The sequence below is a fragment of the Heptranchias perlo genome, chromosome 29, assembly GCF_035084215.1.
Source record: "Heptranchias perlo isolate sHepPer1 chromosome 29, sHepPer1.hap1, whole genome shotgun sequence".
NCBI classification, from domain to species: Eukaryota; Metazoa; Chordata; class Chondrichthyes; order Hexanchiformes; family Hexanchidae; genus Heptranchias; species Heptranchias perlo.
In genome coordinates, this window is record NC_090353.1 from 18,461,637 (window position 1) to 18,478,327 (window position 16,691).

The 16,691-nt window shown below is 42.7% G+C and overlaps 1 protein-coding gene across 1 annotated transcript in view; it reads right to left on the reverse strand.

Annotated features, from left to right (window-relative positions):
* nrtn (neurturin) overlaps window positions 1-16,691 on the reverse strand; it is an 80,914-nt gene that overhangs the window by 17,467 nt on the left and 46,756 nt on the right. Inside the window, exon 2 of the mRNA XM_067968690.1 lies at window positions 768-969. Coding sequence (XP_067824791.1) covers window positions 768-942 — 175 coding nt within the window. The 5' untranslated portion in view covers window positions 943-969. The remainder of the gene's footprint in view (window positions 1-767; window positions 970-16,691) is intronic.

The window sequence follows — 16,691 nt, forward strand, 5'->3', positions numbered from 1 at the left end:
CACTGTCTCAGTCATTAAAGAGATTCACCCTCCTTTATAAGATAATATGCAAAATGTTCTAAGTCTGAATTGTGCGACAATCTGATTAATATCAGCATTGGTGGTGATCGTACATGTGGGAATTAGTGAGGAAACAGAAACAGTCAGAGGTGTTCAAAAGTAGGTTTAGGCACCTTGCTTAGAGACTGATGTAAAAAGGAGGCAAAGTTATGTTTTCTGGGTTATTACCTTGGTTTTTGGTGAAGATAATGGAGGTGAATTTCCACGATGGCTCTTCTGATCATCTGCCATAACTTCGGCAGAAGAGCCGCGGAAACTTTGGAAAAAACATTGTCTACGTTGTTTTTTCCAGGGTTTTCACAACTCCCCATTGACCTACTCAGCTGGGAGCTCAGGTGGGAATCTGACTGTTTATCTTGCACAATGACACGAGGAAGTCTATAAACTAAGTAGCCCATCATGCCAGTGTAACTCATAATCTTCACATAAATACATTAGGACTGGTGGGATATTTTTGCCATTGTTGTGGCACAAAATTTAATTCTGAAGTAAAACCATTCCTAAACCCACGGTTAGCTTCAATACCCATTTTAGTGAAAAATAAATAATCTGTCAGAGATGAAGTTAGAGACTCCACCTATGTCAACCTAAGAGTAAGTCTGTAATAAAAATGCATTTTTATTGTATAATAGACCTCATTGCTGATACTACGAGCTGACCTATATGTACCTTTCCACATGTGTCAGGGAAAGGTACTGGTCCCTTACATTTCACTTTGTAAGACTGGGGGCTGGGTGGCAGTCTTGGGTCCTGGGGCTGATGCTCTTCTGATGAGGATGGAGTCATTGTTCTCCCTCTAATGGACATGTTTCTGTAAATAAGAGCTGAAAATATGGTACTGAGGAGCATTGAGGCGACCACCACTACCTTCCATACCTTCATCTTAGAGCATGTCACAGCAGCAAGGCCCTGCAAAACACAACAAGAAGCAGTGTTAGCTTTGGGCAGTACATCTACAACTGTATTGTATCATTTCGTCTCTTTTTGTGGAGTGGAATGGTGTAGCTCTCCTACAGAAAGGAAACATTTTCTTACTTGGCCTGCAGTGACTGGCCTCCAAGTGCATTCAAATTTGGTGAGGTAATGGGCAGATGAAACAAGTAATCGTATCTCCACTTTACCACGAACATGCTCTAAACCCTACCCTCAGACCGTCAGTCCCTAGTATATTTCTATTTCTCACTCTCGGATTGATACGAGAAACAAAACAAATACCTATTGCTGTTAAAATGGGCATTTTGGTGAACGGTGCTCTTGTATTCCTCTGGAAAAATGAGTCTGACCATTTGAATTTCATTTTAAGGCCAACAAATGACAACTGTTCCAACACAATCTGTATATTTATTCCACTCAGGCACAAAACGACATACTCTGGAACTGGACAAGTCATTTCTTCATGTAAAGTACCTTGGCACATTTTCCTACATTGAAGGCGCTATATAAATAAATGCAGGTTGTTTTTGTTATGTGCAACCAAATGCTAATCCTAAACATCTGGAGGTATTTCCTCTATAGACCCAGCATATATGCCAGGCATCAGTGTTTTAAAGGTTTAGTCAGCTTGTTAGCTTTTGTTGTCAGTAATGACCAGGGACCACTCGCCTCAGCATTACTTATTGAGTCCTCCTGCAAATGGAAGGGTTTTGGCTGCTGCTTACAATAGGTAGGAGTTTTCATGAGAACAGAACTTCCCAACTACATTAATCAGAATCCCTTCGAGTAGCAACAGATAGGAGCAGCATTGAGGGGAAACAAAAGCAAAGGAAGAAAACAGCTGGCAATGAAGGGGCAGGCCAAAATGGCATTGTGATCATGAATCCTGCTCAGGTGGGATTGTGTTAAAATGTTAAATTAGAATCATTTTAAGGGGCATCTGGTAAAATGGCCTTGTACTAAAGTGGCATCATAAAGCTCTGTTGTACTAAAGTGGTATTATGTCACATTGGAATTGTGTTAAAGTAGAATGGTGCTAAACTGACATTGTGGCATCTTGGTCATGTCATTTCGCTGAAGTCTAGATCCCTGCTCCCATCTTAAACACAATAACTACCCATAATCTTGTGTTCAGTCATAATGCAGCTTATCTGTAATCCTCAATCCATCTATAATCCTCAGTCCATCCATAACCTGCACCCGTCCATAATCATAAGCTACACCCGTCCATAACCTGCCCCTGTCTATAACCTGCGCCTGTCCACAACCTGCGCCTGTCCATAGCATGCACCTGTCCACAACCTGCACCTGTCCACAACCTGCGCCTGTCCATAACGTACACCGGTCCATAACCTGCAACCGTCCATAACCCGCACCCGTCCATAACCATAAGCAACACCCGTCCATAACCTCCACCCGTCCATAACCTGCACCAGTCCATAACCATAACCTCGACCCGTCCATAACCTCCACCCGTCCATAACCTCCACCCGTCCATAACAATAAGCTGCACCCGTCCATAACCTGCACCCGTCCATAAGCTGCACCCGTCCGTAACCTGCACCCGTCCGTAACCTGCACCCGTCCGTAATCTCCACCCGTCCATAACCTGCCCCTGTCCATAACCTGCCGCTGTCCATAACCTGCCGCTGTCCATAACCTGCGCCTGTCCATAACCTGCACCTGTCCATAACATGCACCCGTCCATAACCTCCACCCGTCCATAACCTGCACCAGTCCATAACCATAACCTCGACCCGTCCATAACCTCGACCCGTCCATAACCTCCACCCGTCCATAACAATAAGCTGCACCCGTCCATAACCTGCACCCGTCCATAAGCTGCACCCGTCCGTAACCTGCACCCGTCCGTAACCTGCACCCGTCCATAACCTGCCCCTGTCCATAACCTGCCGCTGTCCATAACCTGCACCCGTCCATAACCTGCCCCTGTCCATAACCTGCCGCTGTCCATAACCTGCACCCGTCCATAAGCTGCACCCGTCCGTAACCTGCACCCGTCCGTAACCTGCCGCTGTCCATAACATGCACCCGTCCATAACCTCCACCCGTCCATAACCTGCACCAGTCCATAACCATAACCTCGACCCGTCCATAACCTCCACCCGTCCATAACCTCCACCCGTCCATAACAATAAGCTGCACCCGTCCATAACCTGCACCCGTCCATAAGCTGCACCCGTCCGTAACCTGCACCCGTCCGTAACCTGCACCCGTCCGTAACCTGCCCCCGTCCGTAACCTGCCCCCGTCCATAACCTGCCCCCGTCCATAACCTGCCGCTGTCCATAACCTGCGCCTGTCCATAACCTACACCTGTCCATAACTTACACCTGTCCATAACCTACACCTGTTCATAACCTGCGCCTGTCCATAACCAGTACTTGTCCATAACCTACACCTGTCCAAAACATGCCCTTTCCATCACCTGCACCTGTCCATATCCCTCCACCTATCCATAATTATCCACCTGAACAAAACCTTCTACCTAATCATAACCCTCTGACTGAGTACAACTCTACCTGTCCATTACCTTCCTCTTGTCCATAATCCTGCCACTATACATGAGCTTATGCTAACCATAACCCTCTGTACCTGCCCACAGCCTTCTATGTGTTCATAAATCTGCGCCTGTCCACAACCTTGCACCTGTCCATCATCCTTTGCCCATCCATAACTCTGTTCACCTCCATAACCTGCTAACTGTCCATGCCACTGCAGTTATCCATGTCCCTCTACCCATCCACCACTGTGTCCATTCATAACTCTGCACCATTTATATCCTTGGCACCTGTTCCTACCCTTCTGCCCAAACATATTGATGCGCGCACAACCCTGTCTAAGTGCACATATCTGGATCGGTCCATTTTGAGGTTGAGCTAATTATATTTGAGAAAACAGGATCATGATTTCCTTTCCTTAGCACACTTGTTTGGAGTTGTCCGTGTGAATGGTTTTCGGATATAGATATTTGTCCAAACACGAACCATATTTTTAGCACTACAGTTTAGTGGTTTGACTGTTACTTCACACATTAGGTTTGAGTGGTAAACACTTACCACTGATGAAGTAATAATACCAATTAAGCCAATTATTGGAAGTAGATTCTATTAATTTTTATTGGTCTGCCACCTTCTGAAATGTTAACCAATTGTGCTACCAGTACGATAAATCACATTCAAACAAGGTTTCATTAGATCAACAGATTTGAATTAAGAAATCTTAGTTTATTCGTTTACAGTATAAAATGAATGCTTGATGCAGTGGATTACCATCCTGTCCTTTCATACTATCAGTCTAGGCTGGGTTCGACACCAATAGGATGAAATTCCACCTGTCTCACAGCCCGTAGTTACACACTAATTGACACTGAAGTGACAATCTCAGTCATTGAGGCTATGAGCATGGCTATTAAGGGAGATGGAAATGTCACACAGGGTTAATGCACATTAATATAACAGAGTAGAGGGAGCGTCGCTCGCCAACTGGCACTGCTATACATGGCCTGAGAGTGCTTGATGCTGACATTGTGTACCTGAAATGGAAAATGTTCTATTCACTAACATCCTTCACCTTGATGTGCACAGGAGCAGAATGATAAACTTCAGTACTGCAGCATCATTCATCATGAGTGTGTTTTTTTCTGCTAATTTTCTCCCCTCCTCTCCTAAAATGCAGACTTGTACTGGGATACATCTCTACACAGTCCAACAGCCTTCCAGTACCTCACTCAAGTAGCCTTTCTTCATACCTGAGCCTTGCAACGAGTGTTGGCAGTAGCTTGGCAGGCGCTGCTGCTAGCAGCCTGGGAGAACTTTGCCCTTTAAACTTTGGCCCCCTCCCCCTCGCCCGCTCTGTGACGTCAATGGCTGCCGCCACAGCGAAGTCTCTGGCTCAGTGATGTCATGCGCCCCCCCCCCCCCCCTGCCGACGCAGAGAGCCAGCCCCCACTTAGGAGTGACTGGAAACGGGAGTGACTGGTGCCGAAACAGCCGGGTGTCTGCGGGTGGAGAGAAAGAGAGACGGCGTGAGGACAGGTGTGGGGCTTGGTTGGAAGAGGGTGAATAGGGACTAAAGGGCAAGGGATTGGGGCATGGAGGGGGGAAGAGTGGGTGACTGGGGACCATGGAGGGATCAAGAGATTGGGACTCGGAGTAGGGTCAGAGAACGACAGCAGGTCTGGGGGTCGGGGCAGAGGGAGACAGGATACTGGGGTCAGGGGAGAGGAGGGAGAGAAGGAAATTAGAGAATGGGGAGTCGGGGACAAAGAGGAAGACTGAGGAATGAGAGTCGGGATGGGGGCTCGGGAAAAGAGAAGCAGACAGGGGATATTAAGGGAAACCGATCGGGTGGATAGAGAGAAACTATTTCCGCTGGCTGGGGATTCTAGGAGTAGGGGGCACAGTCTAAAAATTAGAGCCAGACCTTTCAGGAGCGAGATTAGAAAACATTTCTGCACACAAAGGGTGGTAGAACTCTCTTCCGCAAACGACAATTGATACTAGCTCAATTGCTAAATTTAAATCTGAGACAGATAGCTTTTTGGCAACCAAAGGTATTAAGGGATATGGGCCAAAGGCGGGTATATGGAGTTAGATCACAGATCAGCCATGATCTTATCAAATGGCGGAGCAGGCACGAGGGGCTGAATGGCCTACTCCTGTTCCTATGTTCCTATGAATGAGGGTTAGGCGAGAGAGGGAGACTGGGGAATGGGGTGGGGCAAGGGGCCAAGCATTTCCTGCAGTGCTGGGAGCAGCAGCAGCAACGTGGTGAGTGCAAGCAATGCCGAGAGAGGAGCAGCCAGTAAGGGGGTGAGTGAAACCTGGGGACTTAACTGTGGGTAAATAGTGAATGATTGTTTGCATTGGTGGGTGAATGGGGAACAAGACTGAGGATCTTACTGGAAGAACCAAGGGGAAGGGGAGAAGGGAGGTTTTTGCACTATGGTCTATTAGACCATGGGATGCTTCACCACAAGTGGCTATTGAGGCAGAGAGTAGGACATCATTTAAAAGGGAATGGGATAAGTACTTTAAAAGGAGGAACATAAAAGTATCTGGGGGGGGAATAAGGTTACAAGAGAGAGTACCAGCATCGGCACCGGCACAGGCTCCGGGGGGCGAATGGCCTCCTCCCCTGGTCTGTATGGCACCATATAGTTGCCTTTATCTACTGTCGAAAGAACATCATGATGGTTTCTGACATTGCTGCATGGTGTAATATGTGTAACAAGCCAACCAACACCACAGTATGGATTGTGTAACTCCAGGGAAACTTTGCAATTGCAACATTTTTGTGGAGAGAATAAATTATGTTTATCACGTAACAAATGTCAAGTCACTTTCAACACAAATTTACAATGAAATCAGACTTCAAAAGCTAAAAGAGCGTAACATGTGAGCGAACATTCCAGAAAATCCAAGAATTGGACACAGGAGGTTGAAGGGATGCGATGGGTTTTAATCTGCATGTGAAATGGGAATGTAAACAAGCATGGAAAGGGGAAAAGAGGTCAGTCACAGCTGTGATAAACAAAACTACTTACTGTAATAATCATACAAAATGTCAGAAGTAAATAAATCTTGTATTTCATCGATTGTTTAGAAGTAAAGTGGAGTTTTCTTTACTTCATCCATCTAGGGGGAATCAAGACTGCACTGGTGCTGGAGACCATCCAGTAGAAGAGGTCACCCTTGGATTTGGCAGCCCTGTGAAGGGGGTATATGGAGTTTGGCAAAAAACAGAGGGTGGAATGTGGTGTTTGCCTCACTGGGGGTTTCCTGATTCTGGCAGTACTTAGGATGAAGCCTGGCCCCAGCGATGGGGGTGGGGGGGTGCAGTGGAAGATAAAAGTAGGGCATGTATAAAGATTGCAATCACTGGCCTGGATTTGCAACTGAATTACTGTGCACCACTCCCAGTCCACTGTACCCTGCTCCCAGTTCATTCTGACCAATTTCCCTCCCATCGAGATACCAATGTATTCTTCCCCTGTCAAGTCTGGCCCCCAAACTATAATTCTGCCCCTAAATCGGCACCTACTGTTTACCCCCATCCCTGGGACCTCAGAGCCTGTTTTTGGCTTGAAGCTGATTTCCAGCATTATACGCACTTATACCGTATTTGCCAACTGTATAACAGCTTTAAGCCAACAACCGACCTGAAGGTGCCAAGAAGAGGAAGTGGGTCAGAAAACATAAAGGAACCCTTGGGAGCGAGGGGGCAGCACCACAAGCTGGGGTAGTTGTTCTTGTCACCCAGTGTATTAGTAAAGACTTTTAAAACTTATGTAACAATTTTCTTGGCCTTTCAAGGTCACTCTGTTATAGGTTTTGTGCTTTTGCTTCCCGGAAATTCATATGTCAGTTTCATTTACTGCTTCACCAAAACAAGGAATTCAATCACAAAGAAAGATGGTCTGTGCTATTCCTTTCTTTAGACATCATGTTCAAGCCACATTGGTTCCCAGATGTTAAGTGGCTCAGATTGAGTTCTTACACTGATATTTTTTTTTTAAATTGTTTTAATAATTTGTTGCATGGCTAAACTTATTGCTTGTTGTGAGCCATGAATCAATGAGTCTGAATATTATGCATTAATACACCAATGTGACAGGACACAATTATCGGCACAATTTAGAATATAGGTTCTTAGGTCATTTTAACTTTGGGCGATGGTGTGAAACAGGCAATATCAAATTAGCCACCCATTATACACCACGTCCGATTTTCCACTGAAGTCAATTCGATATTGCCCATTTTACATTGCCCATCGCCCTCCTTAGAGTTCTCGAAACGACTTACTCCAGCCATCAGACTGTAACAAACATACAGCAAGTCCAGGGCAACATTTACACAGTGACATTGACATAGGCAAGAGCTCTCCTAACTAATAGCTGTCAAAAAAAGTCAGCAAAGCAGAGATGAGAGAAAGGAGACGATATTGGAGAAACATACATATTTAAATTATGGCAGATTAATGTGTATCAGCCTGGATGTGATGCCTTATGGACATATTTTTTATATAAATAAATATTAGTGACAGTCCTGTGGTGTTGCTCACGTTGGAATAAAGGATATACAGGTTTACAATTATGGAACACGCAGTGTATAGTATCAGAAATGCCTTATGCAATCACAGCAGCTATTTTCTTAACATCCGTTCTAGGAATCATCAAAAACCTTTTTCTTTATTCAAAACTTTCAATGGTAAATGGAAGTTTTTACAGCTACCAAAGACTTGGCTGTTAACAAAAAGCAGAATAACCTAGGAATCTGGTAGACAAAAAGCTGTAGTTGAAAAGCCAGATGTAATGGCCCAGAAATTGCTGGAAAAATAATGACAAATTAACGATGCCTGCCACTATTAGTTCACAAAAAACCTAGCAATTTGTGGCAAAGAAGAGATACGCCTTGAGTTCTGATACTCCACAAATTGCTGGGCGATTTGCGCTGTTCCGCCGTTAGACTCGCCAAAACCGAAAAATTGCAACCTCACCGTGAGCCTCTCCATTGAAGTTCATTGCGTGTCATGAAATTGCTGGATTTATGCCATAAATGCAAATTAATCTTGCCACAGCCATTTAGGGCTGGTAAGGACCCTGTTAATGATATGATTTATGACCTGAAACTCAACCTTGGAGGCCCAGATAGGGAACAAATGAAGCTGTGGAGTCTCACTCCAGCAGGTAGTGAATTGTTCCTAGAGGTTTTTAAAACTTTTTTTTAATCTGTCTTGGCAGTATTTTTGTGTCAGTCTTACCAGCCACACTCCTGTTAGTGTCGCATGGTAATAATTTTCAGGATGCAAAGCTGTTTTGACACTCAGAAATGCAAATTAGATAGATTTCTTTCAGAAAATAATTTTGGGATACAGTATATGAGTAAGAATGTTTGTACATTTCACACACCTATCCTGTCGTTCATTCATCATCAACTTCTCAAGGACCAGTACAACAATTCCCAAACACAACTGGCTTACAATATCCTCTTCTTTCTTCTTGTTCTGCAATTTTTTTCTTACTTTTCCTTTCAGTCTCTTTTTTCTCTCTCTCTTAATCCACTCTATTTCTTTCCCTCTCTTTCTTTCTCTTTCTGTGTCTAATTTGACTCTAATTCACCCCATTTCCTTCTCCGTCTTTCGCTCTGTTTCTTTCTCTATCCTTTTCTTCCATTGGTTAAGGAGATAGCCCATTGAGAACGACGTTCATGAGGTCCCAGATGAGATGTTGACATTGCTGCGCTGTTATCAATTCGCATTTCCAGCAATTTGCAGCACAAATATAATGCGATCTGAAGAGTGAGGGAGAAAAGTCCAATTCACATCACAAGATGGACCATTCCGGCAATTTCTGGGCCAATATAATACAAACATTTCCAGGACACTATTGGTGAAACATGTTACAGCCAGCTGAAAGTTTATTAACAAAAATGTAAAGTCAAACCAATCTAAAAGCAATCAGTGGATAAAAAACTATGTTAAAAATATAGATAATATTTCATATTTAAAAACCCAGTACCCAAATGGTTAAACCTAATTGGGAAATTCCCAAAACTTGTATTGCTCAAAACCTTAAAATAACTGTATCACATTTGCCAAAAAAAACTTACAGGAAAAGATCTTTCCTTGTTTGAAGTACATATAAATACCATGGGAAAGCAAAGCAAGGTCGGGTCAAAGGTCACCTGTCACATTCATTAGTAGTGAAGAAAAAACCTCTAAAGTGCACAGAAACAAAAAACAGGCCTACCAGTGACAGACCAAAAATAATTGACAAATAATTAAAAGCCATCAAAAAAATTCCAAAAAAAATCAGAGGGAATATAAGGGAAAAACAAATAGCAAAGGCCTAGCTTCCCTGGAACAACAACTACCTCCATAGCCTCAAATCTTCTAGTCATAAGCTGCAGCATACCTGGCTATCCATCTCCAAATTTCACCTGTTCACCTCAAGGTCTATTATCACTCCCTTTCCATGGCCAAGTCCTCTTATTAAAAACTAGAAAACTACCCATTGGTGATATTATCCAGAAGTATGAGGTCAGTTTTCATGTCCATGTTGATGACACCCAACTCTATCTCGCTATTTCCTCCACTGATTATTTCTACCGTCTCTTATCCAATCTCTAGTTTAATGTCAGCAAAATCTAAGCCATCCTCTTCTACTCTCACAAACACCTAATTGTCCATAATTCAACATCATCCCTTTCCCCAGATGCTGCCTCAGGCTTAGCGCAAAGGTGCAGAACCCTGTCCCATTGCTTGACGCCAAGCTCAGCCTCTTCTCCACATCTGATCTATCACCAAAGCTTCTTTCAATCACCTCTACAATATTGCTGAAACCTTAATCAAAGCTTTTAGCACCTTACGACTAGACTTCTTTATTGCTCTGCTTCCTACCCTCCCATTCATAAACCACAAACCATCCAGAATGCCATGGTCCATGTCCTCATCTGCACTAAGGCCCATATCCCCAATACCCTTGTCCAAGCCATGCTCCACTGCCTTCCTGTGTCCCATTGAATCAATATTAGGATTCTCACTCTGACCTTCAAAGCCTTTGTGGCTTCAGATACTAACTGTGAGGAGATCTTCACTGCTGTCTCTGACTCCTCTGCTCTTCCTCTTCATCATTCATGTGCTACCCCTTGATGATGTTACTGAGAAGCTTCTCTTACTTCTGTGTCTCCTCTGACCCTAGATCCCTGCTTCCACCCTCTGGTCATCCAACACCAGCCAATTTCTTGTCCTCCAGTCTCTCCATTCCACCACTGGCGCCGATCCTTCAGCCATCTTGCCTTCGCCCTCTGGGATGCTCTCCTTCAGCATCTTTGCCTTGCTATCTAATTCCCTACCTTCAAAAAGCTCCTCTTTGACCATATTGTTGCATCCTCCCATTTCTCTTCCTTTTCCTCTCCCTCCCCCCCCCCCACCCTGCCCCACTTGATGTCCATTTGCTACCCGCTACCCTATAAAGTTCCCTGAGACATCTTTGTACATAATAAACACTGTAGAAGTGTAAGTTGGTGTGGAAACAATGGAAGGTCAGCGAAGAAGTGAAACTCAATTTCCAAACTCCTGGCACAGGAACAAGTGCTTGGAAGAAAACATTATTACAGATTTTGCAAACAGCAGAGACAACTGTATCATTTAGGTGTCATTTCTTTTGTGTGTGTATGTCTGTGTGTGTCTGTCTGCATGTGTGTTTATTATGTTAGAAGCATTTAATGAATCAGAAAGCAGACTTGCTCATAAATAAAATGGTGGTTCCAAACAACTTTGAAACATTTTTGATGTATAAGATTAACTGCTTTTCTGTTGCTAATTTGTAACTGTCCCTAGCTGTTTAGTAAAGTGGCACATTTCACCCAGTCAGCAGAGTACACCTAACAGTGTTTTCTGACTGTTAAGCCCTTGGCTCCAAATATCATTGATAAATCATGATCTTATTTTGCCTAAAATATGACTCCCACTCCAACTTTTGAAGTGAGATGCATCACAGAGACGTGCTACCCTCAAGGCTTTGACGAACGTTAAGTTAGCAGATCCTCCATGGTGTTGTCTGTGATGAATTGGAGAAGAGATGTTATGCTAGGTCGCATGTAATGTATTATCAGGGCCACTGATTTACAGCACTGCATGAGTCAAATTGTATTTTTATTACCTTGTATTCGTGGAGTTATTGCCAGTGCATTGGAGAATAAATTTTGTACGTCTGTCCATTATTCTGCGAAAACTGTAACTGAAATTAACTGTTTTTTAAAATTTAACCTAAGAAAATACATAGACACACCTTTAGCTATGTATTTAATTTGTATTCTTTGCTTTTTTTAAATAAAGGTGTCGATTCACTGTAAGATGGTTTGCAAATTGTACCAGATTAGAGGTAGGTCCTGAGGGCTGATTTTCCATTATATACTGCTGGTGAGGAGCTTGGCCTGCAAGCTACACATATTGGGAAATGGCAGATGCGCTGCCCTGATGTGTGGTCAGCAGGTGAGGTCCCCACTGGCAGCACATATTCTTAAAACCAGCCTACTGCTGTTTGATGGTACTGGGGTTTAACAATACTGAGGCAATGTTAAGCTTTGGCAGCACCGGGGCAATGGTCCTCTGGTTTGGCAGAAATAGTGTGGAGGGTCCTGGAGTTTGGCAGCATTCAGGTAGGGCTGCTAGGATTTGGTAGCATGGGATCTTCTGGTTTGGTCGCACTATGAGGGGTATTTGGGGTTCGGCAGAACTGGGGAGGGTGTTGAATGTGAGAGTTGGTTCATTAGTAGATTCTTAAGGTTGGTCAACAATAAAGGGAAGGGTGTTGGGAACAGGACTGACCAATGGTGGAGTGTGGTCGTCGGAGGTCTGGCAACACCGGGTTTAAAGTATCTAACAGACTCTGCAAACATTGAACTAAGTGTTTTGTGATTTATTCATCTGAAATATGTAATTACTGCTTCTCTTAGATTAGTGCTGTTCAATAGAAATTGATGAGCAGCCACAGGCGTGGCTATGGCGTCACTGAATTTAGCCACATGCACTAGTTTTAGTAGAAAACCACTTACACACCATACAGCTAACTGTACTTCACATATGTATATTTACTTAACAAACAACTACTACCATTCCTCCCATCTCCCAAACCCATACACTCCACCACCTAGAAGGACAAGGGCAGCAGGTGTATGGGAACACCATCACCTCCAAGTTCCCCTCCAAGTCACACACCATTCTTACTTGGAAATATATCGCCATTCCTTTATTGTTGCTGGGTCAAAATCCTGGAGCTCCCTATCTAACAGCATTGTGGAAGCACCTTCACTACATGGACTGCAGCGGTTCAAGGAGGCGGCTCACCACCACCTTCTCAGGGCAACTAGGGATCGACGATAAATGTCAGCCTTGCCGGCGATGCCCACATCCTGAGAATGAATTTTTAAAATTCAGTAACCAAGGAAGTAAAGCACTCACAACGATCAAAAAACACACACACTCTACTTTTCATCTTACTGTTTTACCAATAAATGCATACACTTTGCAAATATGAGTACAGAGATCACTTGCTCAATGATGGTGACTATTACTCATTTTTTATTTACTAATCAGAAATGCAATTGGACACATCTGGATTCCCAATTAGTCACATGTGGCCAATGGCTAACATATTGAACAACACTGCCTTAGACAAATAAATACCACAACTGTGTAAATTAATGTGCAGAATCCCTTTGTTCCCTTCGGCTCTTCAGAACTGTAAACATATAGATGATTTAATAAAATTTATCTTTTCTGTACTTTCAAACAACAAAATTCAGTCAGTAATGTTTTGCATGTCTTTTAATGTGGGTGGGAAGGTGGGACCTTGCAGCAGGTATCCTCTCTGATCGGCCAGTCTTTCCGTCATCCATAAACACTTCCTGAAATTACCTCAGAAAACAATATTTACTTAATATGTGAGTCCTAATAATTTCTTTGGATAAAACTCTAATGACAACAAAACGGTTTACATTGCTATCGGGTGAATACACAAAAAATAAAATCACCTCATACTCTTGGGATTTTCTATTCAACAGCAAATAACTAGTGCTTCACTCTCCCACTGCAGCTGGATAAATAAATCTTATGGAAACAGAATTGAAATGTGAACAATCAGGCAGCATCCCACCGACTCGTTCAGAGTGACATACTTTTTGAAGTAAATTCAAGTTCTTTCTCTCTACCTAAAAATTAAGCTAATAGCTTTTATTTAAAAACCTACCCAAATTCATCATCTGGTTTGTACTCAAATCATTTTCAAAAAACCACACATACTAAAATATTGTTAAACGCCTCGGAGTGAATTTCAACGGAAGTTCTCCCGCTCGTCCACCATAACTTGGGTGAAGAGCTGCAGCATTCCCGGGAAACTGGCATAAATGGCATTTATGCCCCGTTTGCAGGGATTTCCACCAAAGTAACGGTGAATGAGCAGGAGAACTCTTGAGGAAATTCACCGCCAAAGACACAAATGACTTTTCCACTGAGAAAAATAAATAATGGATCATTTGGAATTGAAAGATGTTTAATCAGTATTATCTGCCTCTACCTTTTTTTTGTCTATCTCTGTCCCTCTCACTCTCACACACACACATGCATATACATGCACACAAATATACAGACAGCTATTTTTTAAAAAAATATAAACTTACCCAAGTGAAGCTTCTGAAATGTGGCTTTTCTTCAAAATAATTTTTAAGAACAATCAAATAGATCCTGTGAGAGACTGAAGAAAACATTTTCCAGTTGGGTTCACAAAATGCTACTGATGTATCTTGGCAAAATTGTGCGCACTACATATGCTCAAACTTGTGGTCTTAATGAAGGTAGTCAAAGAAGATATTAAAAAGAAAATGTTATAGATAAGTTTAATCTGTTGTTGTGAAAGTAACTTTTAAATGTTTTAGTTACAAACTTTATTTTGACAGTAAAGTTTCAGTTATTAAAGAAGCTTAGATAACATTTTGTTCAAAGCCATTTTGAATGATTCAGTTGGGTAACCTTCCCCTTTAATTGATCAGTTCTCCTATTGATCATGCAGGATGGGGTATTTTCAGTAGTGGATAGTCATTGGCAGTTTTCTTGCTTAGGTTCTGATTTGTTGCTGTTTTGCTTTGTTTTTAAAGTGACAGTTGTTGATATTATAATATCCTACTTGCCTGAAATAAAGCTTTGAAAATTCAGTTTCCAATTTGTGTCAAGATCTTTTGGAAAAAGCAAAGAAAATCAAGTCTTCACAGGAGGAGGTGGCATACCCTTCCACATCAACTCAGAAACCTACTGATGCGCATCAGGAAATTCTGCAAACTACACAAGTTCAAAATGCTCTGGGGAAAAGTATCCAGTTCATTTAATTTATGGAGTTCAATGTGGTGGAAGTGTGAGGTCATCCTCTTTGGATCCAAGAAAGGCAAATCAGAATATTTTCTTAATGTTGAGAGACTAGGAGCTGTGGAGCAGCAGAGTGATTTCGGTGAACACAAATCACTAAAACCTGGTGTACAGGTACAGAAAGTAATCAAAAAGGCTAATGGAATGTTGGCCTTTATCTCAAGGAGACTGGAATTCAAAAGTGAGGAAGTGGTGCTTCAGTTATACAGGTCCTTGGTGAAACCAAGTACTGTGTTCAGTTTTGGGCACCAAACCTCAGCAAAGGTTTATTGGCCCTGGAAGAGGTACAGCACAGATTCACCAGAATGATACCAGGGCTTAAAGGGTTAAACTACGAGGATTGGTTGCACAAACTTGGCTTGTATTCCCCTGAGTTTAAACAGTTGAGGGGTGATCTAATCGAAGTATTTAAAATGATAAAGGGGTTCGATGGGGTAGATACAGAGAAACTGTTTCCTCTGGTGGGGGAATGCAGAACAAGAAAGCGTAATCTTAAAATTAGAGCTAGGCCATTTAGGAGTGAAATCAGGAACCACTTTATCACACAAAGAGCAGTGGAAATCTGGAACTCGCACTACCAAAAGGCTTTGTATGCTGGGTCAATTGAAATTTTCAAGACTGAGATTGATAGATTTTTGTTAGGTAAGGGTATCAAGAGATATGGAACAAAGGCAGGTAAATGGAGTTAAGGTAGCCAAAAATCTATTTAAATAGCAGAACAGGCTTGAGGGGCTGAATGGCCTATTCCTGTTCCTAGATGAATAATGTTCTCCGAAGTAATTTCTGGAAATGCTCATGATTGGTCACAAGCCTGGCCAATCACAGAGAAATGCTGGTTACAAGCCCCACCACCCCACCCATTCGCCAAGAAATGCAAAAATTGCTGACTGAATTTGTTAGTTGATAATAAAAGTAAATGTTATTAAAGTCGCCATCTAGAGAGGCAGAGACAGAGAGAATGGAATCTTATTTATTTATACAACTAAACAGTATTTATTTTCTAGGATCAAGTCCCAAAAACTTAATTCAACAATTCTGCACAAATCACTTACAAACCAAACAAAAACAGATCCTAGCGCTGTTAGGTCCATGCCCTTTCCCACATTGCTGGCAGACCAAAGGTGTCCAGCAGAGACAAATCCCACATTCCAGCCCCCTCTCCTGCCTAATACCAGGCTCCCCCTCCATAGCACCCCCACCATGGTCCTGCCAAACGTCAGGGCTCGCAGCCCCGTTCTGCCACATCGCCCAGTACTATCAAAGCTTAGGAGCACTGCTAAATCACTTGACCCTACTTCTCAGCAATGCTAAACACCAGTAGCTACTTTCAACCTGTACATTCTCTGTACCATCTTGCTGTGTATCCTGGGCTTTAAAAAAATGTAAGAGGTATAATTGAATACACAGTAAAAGAACATATAATAATCATCAAGGCCATTCATTTATAGTTTTAACAGAATATTGGACAGAATCACGGAATTCGATCCCCAGAAGCACCAATAAAGATCCCATAATAACGTAAGAAAACAGAATTTGACTTATTCACTCTGTGTAAATAAGTGGCCCTGACAATACATCGTGTGTTAAATGGCACCATACCACTATTCTTAGAAAACAGCAAATCCTCCAACTCACTATGAGCAGTGCCACAGGAGATCCACTAGGAAATTAAGTACACGCACACTGACACAGCGCTCTCACACGTGCTCACACACAGTCACGCTCACTCACGCTCACTTGGCATTGCTCATGGTA